The sequence below is a fragment of the Mytilus trossulus genome, chromosome 9, assembly GCF_036588685.1.
Source record: "Mytilus trossulus isolate FHL-02 chromosome 9, PNRI_Mtr1.1.1.hap1, whole genome shotgun sequence".
Classification (NCBI taxonomy): Eukaryota; Metazoa; Mollusca; class Bivalvia; order Mytilida; family Mytilidae; genus Mytilus; species Mytilus trossulus.
Genome location: NC_086381.1, coordinates 78,779,005 through 78,799,420, shown reverse-complemented (window position 1 = coordinate 78,799,420; position 20,416 = coordinate 78,779,005). Strand labels below are relative to the sequence as shown.

At 33.5% G+C, this 20,416-nt stretch overlaps 1 protein-coding gene across 1 annotated transcript; it reads right to left on the bottom strand.

Annotated features, from left to right (window-relative positions):
- Positions 1-10,350: 10,350 nt before the first annotated feature.
- Positions 10,351-19,988, bottom strand: LOC134683441 (sulfotransferase 1C4-like). The gene is made up of 7 exons (XM_063542729.1): positions 19,948-19,988; positions 18,174-18,224; positions 16,353-16,562; positions 14,385-14,702; positions 12,353-12,462; positions 11,278-11,455; positions 10,351-10,551 (listed from the first exon to the last, which is right to left on the bottom strand). Exons 2-7 carry the CDS (start codon positions 18,205-18,207, stop codon positions 10,439-10,441), a joined length of 963 nt encoding a protein of 320 aa, XP_063398799.1. The 5' UTR covers positions 18,208-18,224; positions 19,948-19,988; the 3' UTR covers positions 10,351-10,438.
- Between the last annotated feature and the right edge of the window lie 428 nt (positions 19,989-20,416).

Sequence of the window (20,416 nt, the reverse complement as noted above, 5' to 3'; positions counted from 1 at the left end):
AAATACCGTTTTTCGTGTAGATTTTTCACATATTGATGTTAATATGGTAAACAAACATAAAGCCAGTCTTCTTTCGAAGATTGCATGCAAGTAAACTCAACCAACTTGTCATTTTTGTGTGCATTGTGTGTGTGTAAAATGTGTATAAATTTACTGATGAGTAACTCTCCTTTTCATTTTATAGATCGTTTATTGAAGCTAGAAAAAAAATAATCACACCCCTGGATTCAGTACTCCAAATCATTTTGTCAGACATGAATAGTTTTTATGATATAAATATAATTAAAAAGTTATACAATGAAACATGCTGACCTTGCACTGATTTTCACGATAACACCTGATTAACAGACTTTAGCCAACCCGATTAACAGACCCCCCGCCGATATAGCCGCATACTCAATATAGATTAACTGACCTATCTCTCGGTTAGCCGAGTGTCGGCCGTGAAGAAGGCCATTTGTTGAGCCGAAATATTTGTCAACACGATTTAATAACAACATTTTCGTATAAAAACATCTTATATCAGTACCGTTGTGCAAATCTTTAGACTGATATCCGGTAAGGGCCGATTTTGGCCTAAAATTTCATGTATATCGAACGAAAGATCAGTTTGATCACGTTTTAAACACTTAAGTGTCTGTTTTATTTGAATCGATTAGTTAAAGTGAAAGATTTTAACTGATTTAGTCATAAAAACGCACCGATTCAAGCTGAAATATGAAAAATCTACCAAATATGCTGAAAAATGTCACTTTTCAGATGTTTTTTTTCTCAAAAATAAAAGTGGCCGCATCCGTGTTCATCCTCAACCTTTATATATGTTATGTATTATCATAAAATACAACTAACATTTCAATATTAAGGATGAACACGAATTCGGCCACTTTCGTTTTACACGAAAATCTTCTAAAATTAACTAAAATGCTAGAATTGTGAAGTTTTCAGTAAATTAGTATGACTTCATGGTGCTAGTACCCAATATATGTGCATTGTATTGTCAAAAACAGCACGTATTTATATAGCAGAAGCATTTTACCGACCAATAAATAACTAAAAGTTTACATTGTAACAATTTTATAAAACTGTAATTTTTTGGGGCCAAAAAGGGTCTTACTCCTTTACATCAATAGGTCAATGAACTGCCTTCATCAATGAGCAAATACAATACCGCATAAAGTCAGCTATAAAGGGCCCCGAAATGACATAAAATTATGTAAAACAATTCAAACGAGAAAACTTACGAACTAATTTATGTCCAAAATAATGAACGAAAAACAATTATGTTAGTTTAAACATTATATGTTATTCAGGTCTCAGACAGGGTATATACTGTGACATTCCCGGCTTAAGAGTTTATATCCCCTGAGCCGAAGGCGAAGGGGATATAAGCCCTAAGCCGGGAATGTCACAGTATATACCCTGTCTGAGACCTGAATTACACATATATTACGGATTACCCCTGACTTAATGTTATTTTCCAGAGCAGGTATTTGTTGACAACACATATATTATATCAGTTGAAAAACACAACCTGATATGTTCGGCATACGTAAAGGATTTTCTAATTTGCTGTGAACATAATATTATCGTGTATGTAATAATTAATAATAACAGTTTTAACATTAAATTTAAGTATTAAAAGTGTAAATTGCGTGATTTTGTATCAAAAATGTTTTATTGACTGAAGCACGTCATTATTTTCCCTCTGTGAGCCTTTGACAGTCTGATGGCTTTTGACTACGTCACATAGTAACCGGTTTTATGATGACGTTTTAGAGGTTCCAATTGGGGATAAAAACGTCGTATATACCCCGGCAGTTTCCTGAATATATACTGACATCTCTGTGTTGTTATCCAATCACAAACCTCGACACATTTGTAATCCGTAATATATGTATTTATAGTGGATTGGGAAACAAGTTTTGCAACTTATATTAATCCCTTTCCACTTTGCGGGTGCGAGTGCTGCCTTGTAGCGGCATTAACCTACTCTTTTTCGATATCTACAAGGATGTCTTTAACGTGCAAGAGATATGGCTCTCTCTTAACACGGTTAAATATGTTACATAACAACATATTGAATTACAGGCTACTTGACTAGGGACAGGAACATATAGAATGTGTCGAGGTTAAACACGTTTAAAGGAGGCAATCCTCCCCTAACCTGGGGCATAAACTGGATCCCTGTTGTGGTCACTTATCGCTTAGCTAACGCTGCGAAGCTTAAGATGGAATGGCGGACCAGTTTAACTTGGGACATTGGTGTAATTATACAACACACGAATAAACAAGAAATAATTTTCTTGATATTTTCTCCCCACAAACTACTCATGCCTCTTGTTTGTCTTTTCAAAGTGAAAATACACTTACCGGATGCACTTGAGTCACTGATGTCAACAATAATAATAATAATACATTGCTACTTTTATTTTCTTATTTTTATAACACTTCGGTTGTTACATATCTTTTATTGTCAGTGTACTGCATATGTTATTGTTTATAATATTATTGTCTGTATGCTGTATATGCCCTCCTGGGGCCCTAATTTGGTAAATAACAATATTCTATTCTATTCTATTCTATATTATAAGTATATAATTGACCAATGTGGACCTTATTTTCGCAATTCCGTAGATTGCTTTATATACATGTAGTTAACAACACTAGAATAAATATCTTGGGCCGTGTTCACATTGACCTAAACTCGGTGAACTTTTTTGTGTTAGTGTAACTCACACATAAACTAAACATAATTACGTTCAAATTGATAAAACTCAATGTTTACATGTTGTGTAAATCATGTTTTGTCTACATGAAGTCGATAGTCGATGTAGGCCTTGTGTAGGTTAAGTGTACACAAAACTAGGCATTCAGAAATTTAATTTTCCCATGTATATTTAAAAAAGAAACGATTTTTATATAAAATTGATACTTATAACACTTATTAATAAAGTTCTTTGCAGAAATATTTATCTTAACTTGATATATTTATTTGTTATAAAAACACTTTACGCAGCCTTATTAACCCCTTATCAAGACAGACAATACTCATCCATTATAATTGCCGAACATATAATTCATTTGAAAAGGTCTTCCCGAATCGACTGGACGAACACACTGACAGAAATATTTGCCACTGGTCTTTACTTAAACAACGATTCACTCATAAATGCATTACTAAAAAGGTGAGGCTAATTCTTTGCTGTGCAGTATCTCAGGTCCGTTTAAATACAGTTAGAAAAAAAACATAGCCCCCTCCTTTTGCTAAATACTCCTTGGAGAAAAAATACCATTTGAAACAATCAGAAAAGATAAATAGGTACATGTAGGTAGTGATCCTTAACATCGCAATTTTATTTCTTCGTCTGGTCTGTAAGGAAGCTGATGCAGCCTACGTTTTTCAAAAATGCGTAATAGAGACATCTTGAAACTACTGCAAATCACCCAAAAGGAGCAACCACTTTACATCAAAAGAAGAGTGGGGTAGGGGGGTTTCTGAGTCAGCATTTTTTCTTGCGAGAAAGTTTATATCTATGTACCATGTGTATTTTTTCTATGGTACCAATTTAATATTTGACACTATAATGTATGGGCAAACTTTGGATTCAGAATATTTGTTCATTCTAATCATCTGTATGGCCCGATTTTTATTAATCAAATTGTGGTAAAATCATCCCCCCCCTTTTTTTAAACGGTTAAATGGTCGTTCCCTAACTGCTAGAAAAGTTATTCGAAAATTTGAATTTTGTTCTATGTAATGAACATTTAAATGACATATAGTTTACAAGTGTGAACAAAAGATATGTACAGGTAGCTTAAAAAGGTGTATAGATGTGAACAAATTTAATGTAAAACTAGTGTACGTTACACTCACAGGTGCTTGAGGACAGGATCCTGTATGAGCCCCATATAGTCCCTTCCCCCCTTTTTTTTTATATTTATAAATCTCAGATTTTTCGATATATATCACTTATTTGTACCATATATATACTAATATACCATATTAATACTCTAAATATGCATGTTTACTATCAACGTGAATCTCGACTTTAGAGCGAAGCGAAAGGTTGCCAACTTCGTTTCAAGAAATTGGGGCAATGGTCAGGAAAAATTGTTTTTAAATCTAATAAAATGTCTCTTACCGGTCTAATCAACGAGTACTTGCTGTTCCCATATAATTATCCTTATCGAATATCAATATCCAGACATAATATATTACTGTTCAGTGGGATTTCCAGTGACACTAGAACAATAGAAAAGTCACTCTTCTTATGAAAGAGATAGAAAAGGTCTAAAAACAGGAGAGACAATTTACGCATAAAACCCGATATGCATAGGGATGAATATCTCTTAAAACACAAAACCGTTTTATAACTTTTATACAACCACTATAAATAAAGTATATGTTAAAGCTAAATGTGTTAATATATGATTTTTTAATTGCCAAACATGCTGTTAATTGAACAACCTATTGTTCAACATAGGGGTGTGTAAAAAACTGCCACATTTGACTGCATATTTTTCTTTTTTTTTGAAAAAAATATATATCAAACCTTAATAATGTAGCTTTCTGGGTATCCAATTTTTAACGTGTTCCGAAATGTAGTTTCGTCACAAGAATTTTTCAAAGTTGTGTCATTTTGTCTATATGAATGTCGGTAAATTCGTATGATCGAGCACACCGACAAGTATATCGTTGGGACAACTCGATATAATGTAATCAATATACGTGAAAGATTACCTAATGTGAGGTTTATCAAAATCATCATATGCATAACATAATTGATCAACACATTATGTTTGAACAACATGAGTCCTACAATACATGTATAAGATTTAAAGGTGCATATCATTTACATTCAACGTTTTTATTGGAATTTTTTTTACTACAATGTAACCTCGAGGTTCAACGTTGATAGTAAAAAAAAATCCCAGAATTTTTTTGAATGTTATTGTAAAGGATATGAACCTTCGAATTCTTATAACATCGGAATAGAAAATATGTGATCCGAATTAACCATGCACTTGTGTTACAGAAGATTATGAACTTTTATGATGTACAGGGGGTAAGGGTTTTTCTTAAACAATATTATGATCCCAAATTTGATGAATTTTGTTGGCAATACTTTATTAGGAAAAATGTTTGACTCTGTAAAAAAAAATCTCCCCCCTCCCCCGTATTGCATGAAATGGTTTAAACCTAAAGGATTGGCACTAACTGCCTAAAAGGGGTCCGCTCCAGTCTTGAATCAGTGATATTGTTTATCATAAACAAAATATTGTCTCACACTGAAAGGGGCAGCCGGGCAACATGCACAGCCCGGATTGTCAAAACAACTAAGATTTACAAAAATGATTACAAACAAAAACCATCAGTTGGACAATCTTACTGGAATCTGATTATCTCTACTGATAAATAATGCAACACTAATGACACATTTAAGTTTTGGAATGATTTTATTCACAAAGAATGTTTCTCATTGGTATACATTTCTATGCTCTTGTCTTTTCAGAGTTTATATTAGAAATTAAAAATTGCTGCATGAAAGACACTAGCTCCACATTCCTATGCATATGATTTTATATGTATGAGAATCATTCCATAAAATATCCGTTTGATATCCTTTCAATGCATGACACTGTCTAGTGGTTTTTCTGCCACAATTACAAGGAAAACCTGGCTAAACTTGTGCTAAATCAAACACTTGAATCTTACATCGCTATTGATGTTAAGCAATTATTTAAAGGGCCATCCGGAACTGTTGGGTTTTATGACAGTCTTCCTTCCATACACACCATCGCTGCAAAATAATTTGAACATTCAATTAGATGATTATAACATTATTTGGCAATCCAAAGAGAACATGAAAACATCAGCCCACAATAAACAGAGACCCCAAAAAAAGCCAATTTTACTTTACAATGAAATTGAAAAAGTAGTTAGTTACATGTCAAATCATCTTTTGGCTGTCGACAAAAAATAAATAAAATCTAAATTTCGTAGCATTTTACCCCCCCCCCTTTTTTAACTGAATTTGTTCAAGGTATGGTGGTTTTACCCCTTTTCAGATTTCATTATGTCATGTTGTATATCTTGTGTAAATTAGATGAATTTCTGGCAAGTTTCTACGATATTCTTTATCATTTGACAAAATACTACGCATCTGAATTAAATTGTTTACTATTTGAAAAAGCGCGCCTTCTTTTCTTTAATTTACTTCCCTTTATTTCACATAGCAACAAATATTAAAAACTGCCACATTTGACTGCATATCAATTTTTTTTCCCAAAAAAAATATATGTCAAGCAGCATAATTAACTTTACAAATTTGGAGAAAATCAAGATGTTCCGACTATAGGTTAGTATTAAAAAAAAATAATGAAAGGTTGGCATGATTCCAGGTTTGAACCCTGACGACACTTAAAATCGAAAATTCACTTATTTACCTATCATATGAAGATACGATGAGGTGATAAACTTAACAATTAATAATTTACCTGGTGCATTATCATATTCACATTACGTTGACATGTCTCAGTTCGTCTGTGTTAGCTCATTTCAAGCTCGTAAACAATGTACACCATTTTCCGCTATTCTTTACCGATTACCTCTAGTCAGAAGAGCCCACTGTTTACAGGGGCGATAATATTTTGTCACCAGTTCACGCACTGTGTTTAAACACTTTTAATTAGATTTTTCGCTGGCGGTGTTGCTGTTTTTTGGTCCATTCAACTTCGATCAACGGAAGTTACAAAACAACGACATCTGTGTGGTCTTCAGCTCAAGAAGGATAACTCCATCTGAAAACGCGGGAAATTAGATGAGTTCCGGGGTTGAAAAAGTCAGAGATTTCCGAAATGTACACATTCGAAATTCTCGTATGTTTAAATTTCCTTCCCTGCATTTACCCCAGAACTCATCTAATTCCCCACGTTTTCAGGTGGAGTTATCCTTTAAACAGTAATATATTATGTCTGGATATTGATATTCGATAAGGATAATTATATGGGAACAGCAAGTACTCGTTGATTAGACCGGTAAGAGATATTTTATTAGATTTTAAAACAATTTTTCCTGACCATTGCCCCAATTTCTTGAAACGAAGTTGGCAACCTTTCGCTTCGCTCTGTGGTCGAGATTAGTATAATATGGTACAAATAAGTGATATATACCGAAAAATCTGAGATTTATGAATTAAAAAAAAAAGGGGGGAGGGACTATATGGGGCTCATACAGGATCCTGTCCTCAAGCACCTGTGGTTACACTAAACCAAATGTAAACATGTTTACTGAACACGGCGTTTGATGTGAACACGGCCTAATTATTCATTCCCATGTAACTCGATTAAAAATAAAAGTGTGTTAAAAAATTTAGAAATCGGGAGATATGCCATTCGGTATCGTGTTATCTTGATATTAGTACACAGTTTTGAAACACGAAGAACCTCAGACAGTCATGTTTGATATGGTTCATGTATTGAGACATGCAAGGTCAAAACAGTGAAAATGGCTTGTTGCTGTTTGGACTCGGCTAAAATCCGTGCCCTGTGTGGTCTATCGTTGTCGTCCATCATACAAGGGTCTTGACAATGTTGACGCAAGTCGGGAGATATTAAAACAAGGGACTACAATGTTTTAAGGCATCAAATCTCTGTATGTCTGTCCGTTAATGTTACCCATCAGAATATGCATACCCAGCTTATAACGGTATAAGAAGCAACCCCGTACTGGAACAACACCAGCACTGAATGCAGTCCTTGTGCAAACATTGTCTTGGTCATCGGCCGTTTTGTTTTCCCGCGAAATTCGTATTATGGAGTCTACTGACAGTAAACGATACTGATTCCCATCTGACCAATGAGTGTTTTGTCAGCTTCCTATTTTCAAGCTTAGAACGTCATTTTCCCATGGAAACCTGACGTTAGAGTGCCTGCCTGTAATTACAGGTCTCTATACACCACGACTTGCTCTTAGGTTGCCTCTATGCAGTCGACGGACCAATGTACAAACACTAATACGAACACCTGGGGAAATAACGCACAGATGACCTTTAATAAAAGGTTGCGTGACTGCTTTATCGGAGTTCAATCTTTTTGGTCGTAATGAATTTTCTTAGTGTATGTTAAAGGTAATTCAAAACACCAAACATAAATATTTTTTTCGAAATAGTTAAAAAAAATATTGCCAATTAGATTTATGTGGTGCTTAACTTTTGGCGGACTGTATAGTATATATACTCTGCAGTAAAATATATATTACATATTGTAGTACATGTCTCTTTAAATTTTTTTATATGTTTTATATTGATTGATTGATTGTTGGTTGCTTAACGTCCAGTGGCAAATATTTCATGCATATTCAGGACGAGTATATGTTTTATAAACAGTGAATTATGACTCGTGCAATTCCAGAATTTTCAAAGCGATACTCGAAGGAAACGATCGTTTTATGTGAATGAACCATCCTAACTAACCGAGAATACAAGATTTTGATGGATAAAGAAATTGACGCAGTACATCAAACAGAGCCCGAGAAGGTCATGAAGATCCAATTTTTTTTTTTTTTTTTTATTAAAACGAAATTAGTAAAATACATTTATAATAAATGATATTACCAATATGCCAAAACCCATCCCAAATCAGCTATATTTGTCATATCATAGCTTGACCAGTAAAGCTATGGCAATATTTGTCAATATAATCTGCATCTTTCAAATATATCAGCAAATTAAAAGCAAATATATCTATTTACCATATATTTCTAGCTGTCTAAAATATCGTTCTTTCTTTGCATATGTATTCAAAGTTACAAATGCCCAATATATTTACACATACATTTCTAGCTGTCTGAAATATCTTTCTTTATCATTTCTTTGCATATGTATTTAAAGTTACATATGCCCAATATGTTTACACATGTCATTGATATTATCATTTGACCACATTTCTCTGTTAAACAAATTGTCCGCAAATCTATGTATTTACAATACATTTCGGAATATGTTCAAAGGCTTTTGATATGTTCTGATTTGACATACATTTCAGCCGACAATAAAGACTAACAAAATTATTTCTTTACAATACATTTGACAGGTCTCTGCAGATTAAAGGAAATGATGCTTTGCACCCTCTATAAAGTTCTCGTTTTGAATTGGTTTATATACCAGAAAAATGCAGATGCACCTTACACTTTATAACCCCTATAAAATCATTTGAATGATGATGCTTTGCTACCTGAACAAAGAAACACATTTGCGGATAAATTTACATCATAGAAAAATACATGACAAAGATTTCCATTTGCAGAGGTATACAAAAACATAAGTTTGAAAAAGTTTTGCGACGGTCATAAATATATACAAATTCTAAACTTCAAAATGGTTTGATTAGGTGTTTATATATTTTACAAATCGCGGTCTCTCGTAACCGCCCATAGGAGGGTATAGCACAAGAAATATTGATATTTACAGCATGTAAAGACAAGATAAACTAAATGCAGCGGTTTGTAAATATATGTAAATGTCGGTCTCCAAATACATTTACATAACATTTGCGTACCTCTTCAAATCCTGGATTTCGTGTAGTGATAGTAAAACAATATTTATATTTAATCTTTCTAAACCCAAAAATGTCTACCTAATGGCATCAATAGCCTTCGGCTGAGCCGTATTTTGTAGAATGCTTCTTTCATACTCTTCATTTATCTTGCCTCACAAACTGTTCTGATTGATTGATTCATTGTTGACAATGTTACACGCAACTGTCAGCACTGTTGTGCTATTTCATGGCAGTCAGTTGTTATTGGTTGGTGGTAGCTGGAGACGGTAGGAAAACTGCCAATCCAATCAATTAATATAGGAGTCGAACACACCTGACCTGTGTGGGATTCGAACTCACAACCTCAGAGTTGACAGGCCAGTGATATACTTCTACTACTAAGACTCCTCGACCACCGAGGCCCTAACAACTGTTTTGATGTGTGAGTGCTACTGATGATGTGTTCAAACTTTATCGATCTGTTGCATGTTTATTTAGGGGCAAGCCGAGAACCACGTCCGGGTTTGGTATTTTCTAGCTACATTGAACACCCATTGGTGGCCTTCGGCTGTTATCTGCTCTTTGATTGTTATATCATTGACATATTCCCAATTTCCATTCTCAATTTTATTTGATAAGTTGTCTACTATTTACCTCCGACCAAAAACAAGTTTGTCATTATATTTTCATTTTGTAAAACAAACATCATGTACGCATTGAATCCTTTCTGAATAAAAAATATATAATTTGAACATGAATCAACAGTAAACAAAAACATACACTTTTTTCTTTGTTTCATTGCATGAAACAATACTTGGTCAAAATTTTACTGCATTGCATTAAAAAAGTACAACGAAACATTTAGAACGATGGGAGATTGTTGTATTGACCAATCGACTGTTTATAATGTATATTTGTAAGTGAACTTAATGTCTTTCATTCTTTCGTTGTAAATTCTGTCAAATTCTTCATTATCTGCGACAGTAAAATGGTTCTTCCAGTCTCCGACTTCTCCTGCAATAACAAAATATAAATAACAGTGTACCAATGAATATCGACCAGATATATATTGCTCGGTTATTATTTAGCAATGTGACGAAAATGTGATATGAGCTGACTCATGAATGGACTTTCAAACTAGTATGGGATATGGAGGATCGCTGGCTAAGTGATATAGGTAAATTTTCTTAATTATCACAAGCCGGTTAGCACTGGGATATCATACCCCATACATGGCAAGTGCGCGTTTGACATTCTAAATAGACGAGGGTTATGCACACGTCGCTTTTTCAAAGAGTAGATCTCCACAACTCCTCAATGTCATATTATAAATATAAAAAAAAATTCTCGAAACCCCGAACTTAAACAGTGACAATCATGGGGTCTCGATAAAGGTCCTATCTCCCTCATTATGGAAACCAAACTATTAAAACACGAATCACTGGGTGTAAGATTAATCTCCCGTTACCTGACCCGTTCAAACAATCTGAACATTATTAGACCGTTGGTTTTCCCGTTTGAATGGTTTTACACTTACTAGTCTAGTAATTTTGGGGCCCTTTATAGCTTTTTTGTTCGTGGTGAGCCAACTTTTTGAAGGCTCCGTGTTGAAGGCAGTACATTGACCTATAATGGTTTACTTTTATAAATTGTTATTTGGATGGAGAGTTGTCTCATTGGCAGTCACACCACATCTTCCGCCATGTATATCTGTTTTGTATTTGCTGTCGATAAATTTACCTTTTCTATACATAAATGAAAATGCTTGCTTCGGAATTCCTTCAAGAGCAGATACTTTGGTGTCATCAGCTTTCTTCAGATTATCAAAGCAACACTTCTCCACAACTTGATGTATAAAGTCGTCAGCTCTATTTATATCTAAATACTCCACGATTTTCTTCACCTCACCAAATGGGTTCTTAATAAAAAAAAAAGAAGGATAATTTGAATATACACATACACACTACATGTATGTATACAATATTTGTACAACTTGGTTCTTAAGACTCATGTGTATATACACATACACACTTTGTATACAATACTTGTACAACTTGGTTCTTAAGACTCATGTGTATACTTTGTATACACATATGTGTGCACATCATATGCAAGCAATACACATACATATACTCACTATAACTATATGCGAGTAGTGATCAAAGGCGACATTTTGGAAAATTAATTATTTCGAATTCAATTAAAATTAATCATCACCACAACTTCTCAAATAGTATGCAGGTGTTACTATGATACACCACCGTAAATCTCTATTCCATTTTTTAATGTTATGTGTTTTTTTAATATTCAACTTCAGAAGCATTCACTTAACAATAAACATTGCAGGCATGTTTGGTTAAAAATCTTTCTGTTTGATTTGCAAGTTTAAATAAGGGTCGATAGGGCTTTCGGTAGTGGTTCATTAAGTGTTTTTTTTTCGATTGAAGACGTTGACGGAACTTCTATTTGAAACCATGTAAAAAATATGGCGGCGGTGACTCCGCGATCAAAATAATTATTTTATCGTTAAATTTAATAATCCACACAACTTTTATTTGAATGATAATAAGATATTTTTGAAGGTCTGTATCCCCTACAAATGTATTTTTCATGTTGTTATAGATTCAAATTATCCTTATAGTGTAAACTGATATTCCTAAGAAAACGTTCAGAGACACAACAACTCACGCTCAAACTAACAGAAGGGTACCAGTCATTACCAAAGAAATTCCAACTACATGTACGTGTTGACTTTTGTCATTTTACGTAAAGTAAGAAATAAACCTGTAAAAAAAATGTATTCAAAATGTCTTACATATTTCATATCTTCGTAGTAGACGTTGTGCATGGGTAAATCGGTCTGGTCATATAACATTTCTTGCAGTTTCTTGGTATAATAAAACCAGTTGTGGTTTGTGACTGTTTCTGAGAAAAATAAAACAAGTAAAAGACATTTACTATACATGTATAATATTTATTTGAAAAACAAGCATGATTATTGCATTGAATGTTAAATAATACCAAGAGTAGATAAAAAAAAAGTGGAAAAAGGATTGATACCGGATTCTTCTAACGTATAGTTCACAAAACACTACAAGAAACAATAATGTGTCCATAGTACACGGATGCCCCACTCACACTTACGATTTCTATGTTCAGCAGACCGTTAAATTTGGGGTCAAAACTCCAATTTCTGCAATACAACTCGAAAAATCATTTTATAGGAAACATATGTGTTTAGTTACAAATTGATGGAACTTTAAGTTCATCAAAAACTACTTTGACCAATAACTTTAACCTGAAGTTGGACGAATTGACGGACGAAAGGACGGTACCACAGATCGAAAAACAGAATGCCCCTTGGTAGGACATAATTCTCAAATTTCAACAGTGCGTGTCTCACCGTAAACATAAAATAATGCTCAGATGCATCAAAAGGAACAGGTAAGTTCCGACTCTAATAATGACACTCGTCGTAGTACCTCATTAAAATATGTCTCGTAATAATACAATCAAGAGTTTAATCCTGTCATCCATAAGCAGAATCTTAAATGTATCGTACACAACTAAAATCATTAGAAATTGTATAAATTGCGCTGAATATTCCCATTTCAGTAATAACTATCTTGAGTTTGTAAAAATGTAAATTGTTCATGGATAACATCTGCTTTAAAGAAAAGTTGTTGAAAGTAAAAAGTTGCCATTTTTTATCGGTTTCTAAGAAAATCTACAGATTAAACGACAATGAACATTAATTTAAAAAGACATATGAACTAAGCACGTGACACAGTTACAGATTTTCGTCGTTTGATTTCAAAATATTACTTGTCCCTGGTGGTCGTAGTATATTTTACAGTATAAATACGCAAATATTCAATCCATAAATATATGTCAAAAACAGGAAAAAAACCTTGTTAAATATATTTTTCAAGCAATAAAGATGACACACAATCGATATTTCCTCGTTTAATTGCTCATCACGCATGTCCATATACGAATGACCCTAAGACTTTTGCACATTGCATTAAGGATCTCACAACTCAAAGTAATTTCCAAATAAGAACCCTGTAATCAATCGTTAAATTCAGAGTTTCGGGAAAGTTCGGAAATTAGACGATCATGCTTCGGAATTTTTGAATTGAGGATGTTTGCTGACTATCATTTTAAAATTCTAAACAATGTCATACAGTAAAGGAAACAGAATATCCAAACTAGTTTATTCCAAATTTTCGATATACTTAGATGGAGAGTTGTCTCATTGGTACTCATACCTCATCTTCCTATATCTATTTTGTATTTACTGTATTTTTTGTTTTTTTTGTTATTATTGTTTTTTGTATAAACAATAATATATATTTTTATATGAATTGAGGAAAAAGTTAGTTCTTATACGCTTGCCATCAACTGTAATGCTATTTCAAAATTAGTCAAAATGTAACGATTTGGAAAAACACACACTCGGTAAACTATCAGATAATGTTAAAAGAGCCGTGGTGTAGTGGTTAGTGCATCGGACCACCAACACTAAGGTTCCTGGTTCGAATCCCGGTCCGGGATGAAAATTTCACGGACTGATTTTCGACATCATTTGCGAGTATGGTCCTGAGGAAACGATGATAAATGGCTGACCCATGATAAGAGATAGCCATAAAAATGTATATTGCACGTAAAAGACACCCTTGTAGATTTCGAAAAAGAGAAGGCTACTGCCGCTACAAGGCAGCAGTGGAACCCGCAAAGTGTAAAGGGATAAATATAAGTTGTAAATAAATTTGAGAATGGAAGCTTTTTTTCCCAATCCACTACAAATAAATGTGTTTAAATATTAAAAAAGATAAAGTTCTCACCTAGATTCATCCATGCTGACAGGAATTCACTAAATGTTGTCTCAGCATCAAACGCCCCAGAAGCCTTCATGTGGTAAAACAAAGATACAACTGTATCTTTTGGATTTCTCTGAACCACAATTACTTTACACTTTTTTTCAATAGCCTGCTTAGGAATATGATGTAAAAGTAGATGTGTATTGAAGACACGAGGTCTCGGCATGTCTTTGAATTCGTCAGGGTAATGGAACTCTAGCTGTCTTCTAGCTTTTGACATCTTCTCGTAGTCTGTTTTACCTTTCATTAGCATGTTTACAATCTCCCATGTCCAATGCGTTCCTGTCAAGAGTAAGAATACAATGCGAATATGTCTATATAAATGTCAACATGGCAAACTTCTTATGTTTCAATAAATGTTAACACACGTATATGAATTTCGCCTGTGTCGTAGAAAATGTGATCATAAACTTTTCAAAAGCTGAATCCAACAACGACGACAAACTAAACAGCACGCTTAAATACCGCAAGCGCAACTGTTTTCACGAGACATACGTCTAATATGTGTTGGTTGTTTTTGTCCTTGAGGTTTGAGTATACATGTATCTTGATATTGGTAAGAATGAGCAAAAACTATATATTTCTATAAGTTGTGTGTATCTTTAGGATAATGAGTTATTATTAGATGAAAATAAAATCACAAAAATACTGAGCTCCGAGGACAATTCCATCTGAAATTCCCTAATCGCATGGTAAAATCAAATGACAAAACACTTCAAACGAATGGAAAACAACTGATATATTCCTGACTTGGTACTGGCATTTTCAAATGTAGAAAATGATGGATTGAACCTGGTTTTATAGCGGTAATCCTCTCACTTGTACGACAGTTTCATTAAATTTCGTTATATTTACAACGATGCGTGAACAACATAGACATAATAAATAAAATAGTCAGCATATGAGTACAGCAGTCATTACTGTGTTACAATCTTAAAACAAACAATTTTACAAAAATCACAAAAGTATCTATCAAATTAAAAACACATGTATTGCTCCGCGTTACTGACGTCAGAAAATTTAAACGTCACATAGGAAAAAAATCTTGTGTTCAATATTTATACAAAACAATTTCATAATTTCACATTGGGAATGTTGGCATACAGGGTGTAAAAATCAAAAGTATGTTAGAAATAATTTCAGAAATAGACAGAGATTTAAAATTGTCCAGAATAGAGTAATAACGGAAACAAGGAATGTGTCAAAGAGACAACAAACCGACCAAAAGTTGAATTCAGCTGAAGGTCATCAATGAGTCTTCAACGCAGCGAAAATTCCAGCACACGCAGAAAAGCTTTGGTGGCCTCTGAACAATAATATATACTAGTTCAACGAAATAGACGCTACACTCAACTTCGAAACATACAATTTAACCAAAATTAAAAAACATACAAGACTAAACAACCTTTAACAACTGATTTTTATAGTTCGATATTATGTTGTACTGTTATACCACTGTCCCAGGTTAGGGTAGGGTTGGGATCCCGCTAACGTGTTTAACCCCGCCACATTATTTATGCATACAATAATGCCACTATGTGCCTGACCCAAGTCAGGAGCCTGTAATTCAGTGGTTGTCGTGTGTTTATGTGTTACATATTTGATTTTCGTTCATTTTTTTTTTATAGAAGTAAGGCGTTTAGTTTCTCGTTTGAATTATTTTACATTGTCTTATCGGGGCCTTTTATAGTTGCCTATGCGGTATGGGCTTTGATCATTGTTGAAGGCCGTACGGTGACCTTTAGTTGTTAATGTCTATGTCATTTTGGTCTCTTGTGGACAGTTGTCTCATTGGCAATCATACCACATCTTTTTTATAAGACTAACAAAGGCTATTATTTCCTGAAATTTGTAAGTTTAAACAATTCATTATGAATTTTACGTCACACAAAAAAACCGCTTCCAATTAAGTATTTTTTAATTATAAACTACCTGTTTTAGCAGATGCAATTATAAATACATCGTCCTCATAAACCGGCATCTCCTTTATAAGTGGTAAAACCTCCCGGAGGTCAGGTAAGATGCTGCTTTCCTCTGATCCTGGTGCTAAATGTTGAATAGCATCTCCTACTTGAAAGGTTTTTACCGTGTGTCGTGGTGTCATGGCATATTCAACCAGAGTGTCTTTCTCTGTTATTGGTCCTGAATAATAACACAATAACTTTATTTTGCTATATAGCAATATATTATTTCCCACAGAAAGTAACCATAGTTAGCGTGCAATAAATTCCAATAATGCATTAGTGCTATAAATTTTCAAAATTCATGACGTCATCAACGTCAAAATTTAAGTTTAAACCTATTTGTACTTTCAAATATTATATTGCTATACAATAAAAGGGTTATTGCATAAATATTGGGGAATATTGTCCCTCGTAGAACATATATTGCACTCACAAGCTCGTGCAATAAAAAAATCTACTCGGGACAATATTCCCCAATGTTCATGCAATAGCCCTATATTATTCAAATGTATCTTTATGTAATTTCGATTAACAATATCTAATAAATATCGAAATAATCTTGAAGGAGACTCATTTAAAGGTCGTTCTTGTTTACCTTGGTCTTAAGAAATCATGTGATAAAGATGTCCGTGCGCACACGGGCGTGCTTGTAATAAACCAATAGGCAAACCTCGGGAAAGTTGTTCCAATGTGCTACAGACATTCAGTTATCATAAAATGATGAGAGCACACACATCAGTACAAAAGACTTCATAGCACAAAACAGAAAAAAGATCTAAATTCAGTATCACAATTTGAGTTGTTGAAATGGGCAATTAAAATCAAAATATAATTAAAAAAAGAACGAACACACAACTAAGAAGACTGACATCAAGATTCTATGAATTTTCCATGTAAGTCTATATCCTTGATGTAATATGGTAGATTTACTGATAATAAATACAGTTATTCATTATTCTTTTGTTGCTTTATTGTTGCGTCTGGCAATTTTGAAGGTGTACTAGTATATGATATCAATTTGCAAGTGTATATTTAGCCCTTCTTTTGCATTTCTATATAATTGGTTATGGGCATCGCCATATTCTGTGTGTTTGTGCCTGTTGCAAGTCAGGAGCCTGTAGTTCAGAGGTTGTCGTTTGTAGATGTGTTACATATTTGTTTTTCTAGAATTTTTTGTGCTTATATTATGCCATTAGTTTTCTCGTTTGAACTGTTTTGTATTTGTCAGTTCGGGGCCTTTAATAGGTGCATGACTATGCAATATGGGTTTGGTTCATTGTTGAAGGTTTTACCGTGACCTGGAGTTGTTAACTTTTGTGTCATTTGTTATCTTGTGAAGAGTTGTCTTGTTGGAAATCATACCACATCTTCTTTTAATCGTATATTGTATAATATAAAGTTGTCAAGCTATTTTCATGAAATTTTTTTGCATGAACAAGTGGTGGAATGATTTCTCTCGTACTTTTGCTATTTTATATCTACCTGGTAGAGCTGTCATGTTTGCTCTATAACGACCCACATTAACGTACCTTTTTATATCGACCTACAGGTGGAACGGCATAGTTCCTCTATAACGACCTACATTTACGTACCTTTTTTATATCGACCTACTGCTTGACGGCCATGTTTCTCTATTACAGCCTACATATAAATGTACGTACCTATATCATAGCTGGCTACTGGTGGAACCGCAATGTTCCTCTATAACGACCTACGTTTACATGCATATTTTATATCGACCTACTAGAGGAGAGGACATGTTTCTCTATTATGATCTACATTTACGTACCTATTTTATATCGACCTACTGGTGGAGCGGCCATGTTTCTCTATAACGACCCTGTTAAAAAAATATCAATAAAAATATAAAAACAACTTCTTCTGCAAATTGCAGTTTTTAAATATTCAAACTTTAAAGTTTGAAATTATATAACTCTATAATTGTGCTTCTTCTGCACGTGCACTTTTTAAAATAATAAAACTTAAAAAACATACCTCTGACTATAATTATAATGGTTCTAATATTAAAGTATTTCCAAACTATTGTACTATTTTAGAAGCATCATTTACAGTATAAGGTTCGTACTACAAATTTTAATTATCCGGGTTTTTTTTTTTCTTTATTTATTTTTAATTGTTTTTGCCCATTATTCTCTATTTTTTATCTCCTTTTCTCATTTTTTTTGCCATTTGTTCTGTATAATTTACCCACAATTCTTTGATTTTATAAAATCCATCTAGACCCTGTTAGTTGTAATTGATTTTAAAATGTACCAAATCGTGTTAATTACCGGCAGATACAATAAAGTTTTTATCGTGTGAGACAGATTTTGTTTAAACTTGTGTACAGATTTTGAACTGTGTAATCCATAGTCATATGTCGTAGAGATAACTGGAAATATATATATACATGTATATAAAATAAAATTAACGGTACTAATTTTCTTGCACCAGATGCGCATTTCGACAATACATGTCTCTTCAGTGATGCTCGTGGCCAAAATATTTGAAATCCAAAGCTTATATAAAAGATGAAGAGCTATAATCCAAAAGGTCCAAAAAATATAGCCAAATCCGTGAAAGAAATCAGAGCTTTGCACGAGGTAGATACATTCCTTAATTTATAATAATTTCTATCATTTTGTAACAGCAAATTTTAATAACACAAAAAATCCGTATTTTCATGCCAGTACCGATACTACATTTAAAAATAGATATTTTTTCTAAAAATAAAACATTTGTAGTACGTGTCTTTTATATTTAGGTAAGTCATTATCTAGGATCAATACGACAAACCGACATTTAAGGTTCATCATAACCTTTTGGCTAAAATGACCGTATTTACACCCCAAATTTTACTCTGAGTACAGACTAACCTATACACCTGCAACAGTTTTAAGGGATGGCAGGAACTAGATATATAAATTTTAAATGCATTTTATGTTTCAGAAAATTATTAACTTTTCTAGATTTTGCTATCCATTTTTTTTCGTTCCTGCAGAAGGTGCAAAAATTAACTAAGTAGTGAAAACGATTGAGAAGCTCCCCTCATATAATCAATGTTGTGAGTAGTATTGATTTAAATGGATAATAGATGGACAATAGACACCTGTTAACAATAGGTGATTTAACAGGTTTAAACTGTGTAACTGAGTGGACCGTATCAAATGAAACTCGGGTGTTTGTTTATTTTGCTATCTTTTGCAGACTGGAAAAAAATGCACATCAAAATGCAGGTAAGTTTTTCATTTTCTGAAACGTAGACTTCATATAACTTTTATATATCTAGTTCCTGCCATGCCTTAAAACTTTCCTGAATGTACCAGTTTGTCTGTACTCATCGTAATTTTTGAGGTGTAAACACGGCCATATTTTTCAATTCCTTATGATGAACCTTAACACTATTTTATTCCTACATTATATTGTTTATTTACCTCGATTTGTGGTGTTTTAACTAACATATTTTGATGAAATATTGGTGTGATTTTTAAAATATATTTCTGCCGCCTTATTCATTCCGTATGAAACGAATGACTATAATTTACGTGTATATATATACTTACCAAAAAACAGTCTTTCACTTGAGGTCATGTGATAATAATATTATAGATCATTATAGAGTTCCTCCCCCTTGCATATTTTAATCACTGAGTTTTTTCCACTTTAAAAGATTATATAATAACTTTTGTGGAACTAAATCCGTTGTATCCTAAATTGATATTGATTTATAAAACACATATTTTGGTTGAAGCTATATATATACATATATATACAACTCGTCTAAACATGAACCCAACAATGTTAGATCTGTAAATTTGCTTTCGAATATTTTTGGTTCTTCCCACGCCGGGATTCGAACCCATGCTACTGTGATATCGTAACACCAAATCGCCTGCACTGCATCCGTCCCGCTAGACCACACGACCACCTGGGCTATATAGTGTGAACTGGCACGTACGCGATGTGTTGTCTAAAGCTAGATGTACCTAGAATATTAGTCCTTAGACTTACTTATTCTAGTGATCTATTTGT